The 10,000-nt window shown below is 46.7% G+C and overlaps 1 protein-coding gene across 1 annotated transcript in view; it reads right to left on the bottom strand.

Annotated features, from left to right (window-relative positions):
- LOC310784827 (regulating synaptic membrane exocytosis protein 2-like) overlaps positions 1–10,000 on the bottom strand; it is a gene marked incomplete at its 5' end in the record, with an annotated part of 108,190 nt that overhangs the window by 81,177 nt on the left and 17,013 nt on the right. The window contains one exon of the mRNA XM_083645866.1: positions 9,193–9,471. Coding sequence (XP_083501992.1) covers positions 9,193–9,471 — 279 coding nt within the window. The remainder of the gene's footprint in view (positions 1–9,192; positions 9,472–10,000) is intronic.

Here is a 10,000-nt window from a genome sequence, read left to right as displayed (position 1 = left end):
ATGTGTGTGTGTGGGTGCTCTCAGGCACGCCCCCAGCCCCTCCCCTCTCCTCTCTCAGTCCTACTCCTCTCGTCTTGGCTGGCAGTGCAGCAGCTGTGTCTCGGAGAGCAACGCAGAAAAGATTATCCCTTTTCTTGTTCGGAAATCGCAAAAAACACATCATAGGCCTGTCTTACGGAGTTGGTGAGATAAAATGTGCAAGATAACGTAACGTTTATTTAGTATTTATATAGCCTATAGTAAATCTATTTTCTTAATTTCTCCACTCCAGACAGTACCGATAAGAGAACCGTTAACGTGAAAGCTTATTGATCCTCCGGTATCCCGAAATCCGGCCCCGGGGCCAGTTTGGTACCGGGTCTCGGTACCCATCCCTACGAGCGAAGGGAAATCTCTTTCTCAAATGCCTCCGCTGCTGTGAAACTACAACGCTAGCTAGCAAGCTAGCATCCTACACGCTGAAAATGGCTGGCTTTGACGAAGATTTGGATTGTGCAATAAAGCAGGCCTGCTTGGTACTTTCAGTGGATGGTTGTAAAGATAACGGAGCCTTTTTCCCCGCTAGAGCAGAGTGAGAGTAAGAGCAGCCAGACTCTCTCCTGCCCGGGACCGGGTACAGTACAGTGCAAAACGGAGATAGTCTGAGAAGTTTGGTGAGAAGCTAGCAGCATAGCCCCCACTCCTCTCTTTACAATACATGTTAGCCACAGGATCATCAGAAATCCTGACCTGACGCTTCAGATGGTTTGTTACACAGAACCATCCCACATGGTTTGTTACACAGAACCAGGCAGGCACTTTCAAAACTTTTACTTGATGTTTCACTTGATGTTACATATTGTTTGTAACGGGGCACTCTTGCAAATGAGAGCTTGCTCTCAAGGGTCACCCCTGTATTTAAATAAAGGTTAAAAAAAGATACCTGGCAGGTGAGTGGATGAATGATCTGTCTATCATGGGCTAATAACTTCCAACCACTTAGGACCGCCTCCTTCCTCGGACGCTGATTGGTCCGCACCACTGGTGGCTTGGAGTCAAACGCATATGTGGCAGCATGGCTAGATGGATTTTTCGCGTGATCGTTATCTCGCAAGCTTCCATCAGGGCAGCAGATCATCAGAAACCCAGCAGATGTGTCCACCACCACCAGCTGCACAGAGATGGTCTATATCTTCTAATGCTCCAACTCTCTTCACCTGACCTGGTGATGTCCGCCAGTTGGATTTAGGTTTGTCCAGTTCTTATATTCCACCACAGCCATCACATCTCCACAGTGACTCCTGAGGCTCAGTAATCCAGACCTCCAACTCTCTCCTCTTCTAATCCAATTGGAGAGACGGGCATTGAGGCGGTGATTCGGCGGTACCAGGGTCACACCCTGCTGTGTTCTGCTGTAATCTGGATTAGTATCTGCTGGTTCCTGTTCCACGGCAGCAGCCGGACCTCCGCGCACGCCGCAGCCGGGCAAAGTTTGTTATGAAGATGTCCGGCCAATGTTCTCCTGGTGTCTTCTGCCTCCTCCTCCTGGACACTGAGCACCTCCTCTTACCTCCAGACCAGGGGGAGGAGCTAGGAGGCCTCTAAACCAATCAGGGCCTGTAATCTCTGACAAGGTGGCTTTTGGCCCAATGACGTGGAAGGAGGGGTTAAGCTCGTCAGCCGCATGATTCTCTACATCTGAGCTAAAAGGCGATCTGCAGTACAGACACACTGCAACACATTATGCAACAGACACTCTGCAGTACAGACACACTGCAACACATTCTGCAACATACACTCTGCAGTACAGACACACTGCAACACATTCTGCATCAGACACTCTGCAGTACAGACACACTGCAACACATTCTGCATCAGACACTCTGCAGTACAGACACACTGTAACACATTCTACAACAGACACTGCACTACAGACACACTGCAACACATTATGCATCAGACACTCTGCAGTACAGACACACTGCAACACATTCTGCATCAGACACTGCACTACAGACACACTGCAACACATTATGCATCAGACACTCTGCAGTACAGACACACTGCAACACATTCTGCATCAGACACTGCACTACAGACACACTGCAACACATTATGCATCAGACACTCTGCAGTACAGACACACTGCAACACATTCTGCATCAGACACTCTGCAGTACAGGCACACTGCAACACATTCTGCATCAGACATTCTGCAGTACAGACACACTGCAACATATTCTGCACCAGACACTCTGCACTACAGACACACTTCAACACATTCTGCATCAGACACTCTGCAGTACAGACACACTGCAACACATTCTGCATCAGACACTCTGCAGTACAGACACACTGCAACACATTCTGCATCAGACACTCTGCAGTACAGACACACTGCAACACATTCTGCATCAGACACTCTGCAGTACAGACACACTGCAACAGACACTCTGCACTACAGACACACTGCAACACATTCTGCATCAGACACTCTGCAGTACAGACACACTGCAACACATTCTGCATCAGACACTCTGCAGTACAGACACACTGCAACACATTCTGCAACAGACACTCTGCAGTACAGACACACTGCAACACATTCTGCATCAGACACTCTGCAGTACAGACACACTGCAACACATTCTGCAACAGACACTCTGCACTACAGACACACTTCAACACATTCTGCAACAGACACTCTGCACTACAGACACACTTCAACACATTCTGCATCAGACACTCTGCAGTACAAGCAGACACACTTCAACACATTCTGCATCAGACACTCTGCACTACAGGCACACTTCAACACATTCTGCATCAGACACTCTGCAGTACAGACACACTGCAACACATTCTGCATCAGACACTCTGCACTACAGACACACTGCAACACATTCTGCATCAGACACTCTGCAGTACAGACACACTGCAACACATTCTGCATCAGACACTCTGCAGTACAGACACACTGCAACACATTCTGCATCAGACACTCTGCAGTACAGACACACTGCAACACATTCTGCATCAGACACTCTGCAGTACAGACACACTGCAACACATTCTGCAACAGACACTCTGCACTACAGACACACTGCAACACATTCTGCATCAGACACACTGCAGTACAGACACACTGCAACACATTCTGCATCAGACACTCTGCAGTACAGACACACACTGAAAAACATACAACACTGTAACACATTATACAACAGACACAGTACAGTCTGTACTGCAGAGTGTCTGTTGCAGAATGTGTTGAAGTGTGTCTGTAGTGCAGAGTGTCTGTTGCAGAGTGTGTTGAAGTGTGTCTGTACTGCAGAGTGTCTGTTGCAGAGTGTGTTGAAGTGTGTCTGTACTGCAGAGTGTCTGTTGCAGAGTGTGTTGCAGTGCACTGCAACACACACACACACACGCAACAACACACACGCGCGCGTTTGTGTGTGTGTGTCTCTGAGTTATTTGTTGAGGCGTCTTATGGCTTGTGGGAAGGTTTTCCTCAGGCGGCTGGTGCGTGTTTTAGGGATCCCGTATCTCCTCCCTGAGGGCAGGAGGGAGAACATGCTGTTGTGCGGGTGAGTTGGGTCCTTGGTGATCCTCAGTACCTCCTGAGGCACCGCTGGGTGTCTAGTTCTTGCAGCCTGGGCAGCTCACATGCGGTGACAAGCTGAGCTGAGCGCCTCATCCTCCCCAGCGCCTTGTGCTCCTTGTCAGTGCAGCTGCCGTTTTAAGTTGTGAAGCAACTGGTCAGCAGGCTCTCTATGGTGCCTCGGTAGAAGGGCCTGAGGATTTGGGGCCTCAGATTTTTGTCGGTGCTTGAGGCCATACAGGCGCTGTTGGGCTCTTCTGACCACAGTGGTGGTGTGGTTGGCCCACGTCAGGTCCTGGTGGATGTTAACTCCCAGGTACCTGAAGCTGTCCACCCTCTCAGTCTCCACATGTCAGGTCCTGGTGGATGTTAACTCCCAGGTACCTGAAGCTGTCCACCCTCTCCACCTCTGTGCGGTTGATGGTTATGGGCGTATGAGTTGCCCCCCTTTCTGTAATCCACAATGACCTCCTTGGTCTTGGAGACGTTCAGGGAGAGGTGGATGTCCAGGGCATCCACCACTTTCCTGTAGGCCGTCTCATCACCGTGGGAGATCAGCCCCATGACTGCCGTGTCGTCTGCAAACTTCACAGTGGTGTTTGAAGCCTGCCTCGCCATGCAGTCGTGGGTGTAGAGGTCGTACCAGAAGGGGCTGGAGACGCAGCCCTGCGGCGCTCCTATGCTGGTGGTCAGTGGGGAGGAGGTGCGGTCGCCGACTCTTACCACCTGTTGCCACTATGGTGTTCTCATCCTTTTAAAAGTAATGCACTACAGTATAATTCATAATATAACTAGAGCTGCAACGATTAATCGATTAATCGATTAGTCGATCGACAGAAAATTAATCGACAACTATTTTGATAATCGATTAATCGTTTTGAGTACAATTTTAAGAGAAAAGGTCTAAATTCTCTGATTCCAGCTTCGTAAATGTGAATATTTTCTGGTTTCTTTACTCCTGTATGACAGTAAACTGATATTATCTTTGAGTTGTGGACAAAACAAGACATTTGAGGGCGTCATCTTGGGCTTTGGTAAACACTGATCGTCATTTGCCACCATTTTCTGTCATTTTATAGACCAAACAACTAATCGATTAATCGAGAAAAGAATCAACAGATTAATCGATTATGAAAATAATCGTTAGTTGCAGCCCTAAATATAACCCACGTAATGTCAAGCCCTTCTCATCGTTTTCCAGTGTGCAGGATAGTCCAATAGACTGCCAGAGAACTCCCGTGTCGTCTGAAATCGGGAGTGACGTTCAAATAAGCTGGAGCACTCGAAGGGTGCAGTGGTGGAGGCGTAAAACGCTTGCCTTTCACGTCGGAGACCGACGTTCAATTTTTGTTATTCACTCTAACCCTAACCATAACTGAACCATAACCACAACTGAACCCTAACCATAACTTAGATCCTCTCCATATTGCTGACATTGAGAAGATGACTTGAGCCAAGGCGTTCCAAATGCCTATTCGTGTTTGTAGTCCCCTAGTCTGACTCACTAGAAGCAGGCTGCAGGGATAAGCTCTGCCATTGGCTCAGACCATTTCAGTCGGAGCGAAGGGAAATCCCTTTCCGCTTCCTGCGTGTCGCTCTCAAATGCCTGCCTGTGAAACAACAAGAACAATGCTAGCTAGCAACCTACACACTGAAAATGGCAAGTTTTTACAAAGATTTGGATTGTGCAATAAAGCAGGCCTGCTTGGTGCTTTCAGTGGATGGTTGTAAAGATAACAGAGCCTTTTTTTCCTGATAGACCAGAGTGAGAGTGAGAGCAGCCAGACTCTCTCCTGCAGTGCGAAATGAAGATAGTCTGGCAAGTGAGACTAGTAGTCCCCTAACTTAACCAAGTTGTTTACTTGCCTATACCTGAGAGTCCAGTAGCTGCAGTAAGTCATCACAGTAATTAACATCAGAAAGAGAGAGAGAGAGAGAGAGAGAGAGAGAGAGAGAGACACACACACACACACCCACACACACACACACAAACACACACACAAAGAGCACAAAGTGGTTAGGTCTCTCTCTCTCTTTCACTGCTTCACTCTTGTCATTTTTCCCTCCCTAACGTTACACTCTTCCTCACGGTAACCTGCTGTCTCCCTGTCTCTAACCTTTCTATGTGTTTGATATTCATATAGCTAATTACATAATAATATTATGATCAAGCTAATTAGTGTTGAGTAGCTGGTGTGTTGAGGATAGTCTAGATAGAGAGCCGCTCAGTATCAGGGTCAACAGCAGATTAATGCTGTGATCTGGAGTCGCACTGGGACACACACACACACACACGCACGCACGCACGCACGCACGCGCACACACACACACACACACACACACACACACACACACACACACAGACACACACACAGACACACACGCATACGCACACACACACACACAGACACACACGCATACGCACACACACACACAGACACACACGCACACACACACACACACACACACACACACACGTGTTATTATGGATCCCACTGGAGTTGTGGGCAGAACACACCCTGCGCCTGCCTACGCAGCAGTCGAGCGCCAGGACTGGCCTGGAGCGAGCCACGGCCGTTCAGGCTGTTCACTAGGGCTGGGCAATATAATCGATATGGCAATATATCACGATATTTTATTTCCCGATACTGTATCGATACTTGGACGCCAAGTATCGCGATATTTAATTATTATTATTTTTTTATTTTTTTTTATTTTTTGCAGGCCATGCCATGCCAGGCCTCTGCATCTAGTGATTCCCACCCCTAATCGATACTGTATTGATATTTCCCATATCGATGCGTTCAGTAACACTCAACACTCAGTAGTTTTGACTAAATTTGTCCACTAACTTATCAGTATAAAGTGATGTACATATTATTACACTACCTGGGTGGTACACAGTGTGTTGTATCTTTAGCTCTATTATTTAATTTTGAGTAAATTCTGTAGAATATCGCAATATATCGCAATATGTATCGCATCGCAATATATCGTGATACAATCGTATCGTGACCCAAGTATCGTGATACGTATCGTATCGTGAGATCCTTGCCAATACCCAGCCCTACTGTTCACACTAACCTCGCGTCCAGGGGCGCCGCCAGGGATTTTGGGCCCCATGACAGGACATAGTATGGGCCCCACTGATGCCGGCGACCGAAGGGCGCCCGGCGAAAAATTTGGGCTGTTTGAAGCTGATTTAGAGGATAATATCGCATTTTAAATTATATTAGGATAACACTGTAGTGTTGTCATTATTCAGTCTTAACCATCAATATTTGCTCCTTTTCTCACTCTCATCCCTGTTGAATCATCATACTCTCTCTCTGCTCTGAATACACCAGAGGGAACAAAGAAACACTATCAACTAATGACTAGAAAGAATATTGATACACATGTGGAGTCCAACAGGAGAGTGTTTAGCATGAGACTGTTGTGATATCATTATTCAGTCTTAATATCATTATGTTCTCCTTTTCTCATTGGCTGTCATTTGTGGGCTGCTTTTCCTTTCATATAATGGTCATTATGTGGACAAATAAATTGTGTTGATCCTTCTTATTTTTTTATTACTATTATTATTATTATTATTAGTATTACAAATAAATCCCCACAGACCCACTGCAATTGTGCCAACTACCATGTCATTCAACACAATGCTGCTGTGTGTGTCTCACCTCCTTCATCAGTTAGGAACGGCTTGCAAACAATTGTTTGCATTGATTAAATGTTCGCTAGACAGGAGGGAAATGTAAACACTCTGTGAAGTAAGCATATTTCACTAAGGTCTAACAGGGTAATTTCCAGTAGTTAAGAAAAGTTGAATAAATGTTCAGATGGCGCTGGACAGACTAGACCAGTGATACCCAACTGTGGCCCGCGATGGAATTGCAGAAAAAAAAAAAAAAAAAAAATTTAGGGCCCCTGTCAGCTTCAAGGGCCCCTAGAATCGTCCTAGGTTTCCCCCCCTATACGGCGCCCCTGCTCGCGTCAGCAGACCCTCTCTCAAAAGAGAAGGCTCACACACACATAGCGCACATCTCCCACACACTCTGCATCCACGCATCATATCATCTATAAGTTATGGTCACGTACGTTCCTTAATGTAACATGCTAACGCTAACGTGGCTTCATTGGATCAATATCGCTCGACTGTTGCCCACCTGAAGCCACCTTTCCTTTGTTCAATAATGCAAACAAGTTGCTAAACCATGCGACCACATTACAACACTAACGTGAACGCGAGTTATACATAAATTGCAGTAGAAAGTGCATTGTGATCCCCACACCCCTGTAATCAAACATTAGCGCCTGGGCATTTGCACTGGGATCTTATACACGCCAGCAGGTTAGCTAGCCTTTAGTTTAAGGGCTCATTATACTCGAGCGGAGCTCCGTGAGGCAGAGCTCCACGAGTCACGTGCGGACCTCGCGCTGGGGCTAGGGCTGTGAATCTTCACTGGCCTCACGATTCGATTCGATTACGATTATCGATGCATCTCGATGCATCTTAATGCATCGAGATGCATCTTTAATCGATGCATCACTTTTTTTCCCCAATACATGATTTATTTTTTCTCACTGTGTGGCTACTTTTAAAATAAAAGTGCAATTGGAATTGCATTCTATTACGATCCATAAATGTACTTCCATTATATTTTATTTTATTATAAAAAATAAAAAAAAATAAAAAATCGATTTTAGTCAGAACGGCAGCCAAGTGATCACCATGTTACATTGTACAATGGTAATAGTGAGAACAGCCCGTGAAAAGTCGCAATGAAACGCTATTATGTGCAGTACTGAGTGCGCTTTCACTCTCAAACGACCGTATATCAGCACATGAATGAATCACCAAACTTGTTTTTACTGAAAGCCGTTTCAGTTCTCAGCCCTGATAGCCTACTCTGTGCTGCTTTTAATCTCTCTCAAACATGCTCTCAACACAACACATTTACTTGTTGAAATGACTAAAAACGAACAGTTGCAAAATAAATCAAAGTTTAGCCTACCACATGGGTCAAGAAATGTGGTGAAAACACAGCTCAGTGTTCAGGGCTCAGTGGCTCGAAAGCGTCCATGTTTGGAGAGAAGCCGTGCGGAGGTCGCGCTGCGAGAAAAATCTTCAGGTACGTGGTGCGCGCCCTACGGGGGTCGCGGCCAACACATTGACGTCATTCGACGCTCGCGCCCCTCGCTCCTCCCCTTCGCAGCACGGCGAGCATAAAACAAGCTTAAGCCAGCTTTAGCTTTAGCTTTAGCTAGCCTTTAGCCAGCAGGTTAGCTAGCCTTTAGCCAGCTTCTATTCCTTTATGGATGAACACGTCTATTTGATTGTTTACTATATCATCTTAAAACTGTGGAATGTAGATATATTGTTGACTTTCCATGTGATTTTTTTTCTATCATTAAAGTGGCCTGCGGTTTTGGAGTCGCATGATAACTGAACTTGTTAAACTTAGCACTTCAAGACAAAGTGCTTAAAGAGATATTAGACTCAAATCTTATGCTAGACACACACACGGATACGCGCACATACACACACACACACACACACACACACGCACGCATGCATACACACACACACACACACACACACAGTGACTCACTGTCCTGTTCGTCACAGCTGGTGTATTCAGGCGTGGTCACTAGCTCCTCCTCCGAGCTGCTGAAACTACCTATCACATGCAACTTCCCCATTCTCCGTCCCCTCTGCGGCGCGCTCTCATTGGCTGGCTTCCTCCTGAGGGCGGAGCTCGGGTCCAGGTGTTGCTGGGATACAGGGCTGCGGCGGGGGGAGGTGGGGCTGGCGTGATTGGCCCGGTCCATCGTGAATGACCTCTGACCTCCAGCTCCGACCAATCCCGGAGCCCGAGGCTGACGGAGCGCTAGGAGCAGAAAATAAGGACGGGTTAGAGAGATATAATATTAAGAGAAGAAACTATTAGAGCAAGGCACTAATACGGCAGGTTGTTGGTTCTGTTCTCTAGAGCCCTGGTTCTGTTCTCTAGAGCAGAGGTTATCAAATGTTTTCCAGCCAAGGACCCCTTATTCACCTTATGTTCAGACCTTACAGTGGGCCAAATTCTTCCGGATCCTTTTAACACTTCCGGCGGTCACAGCGCAAAATAAGAGAGTTGTTTTTGGAGCAGACAGTGCAGGGGGTAAAATAAAGAATGTAGCCTACTACTTTGAGCTCGGTACACAGCAAGCAAGCAAGCGAGTATCCACTGTTAGCCAGGTCAGATAACATTATCGTCGACAATGACGAGCACTGTCTTGTAAAACATACCTGGACTCCAACAAAGAAAGCTTCAGATAGTTTTCTCTCCTCCGAGTTGCGCTCGAGCCACTAACGTCTATAAGACCCGCAGACGTTAACGTAATTCCCTGGAATGCGAGACTTAACGAGCCAGT

Source organism: Poromitra crassiceps, assembly GCF_964638095.1.
Source record: "Poromitra crassiceps genome assembly, chromosome: 11".
Classification (NCBI taxonomy): domain Eukaryota; kingdom Metazoa; phylum Chordata; class Actinopteri; order Beryciformes; family Melamphaidae; genus Poromitra; species Poromitra crassiceps.
This window is presented reverse-complemented; position numbering and strand designations above follow the sequence as displayed.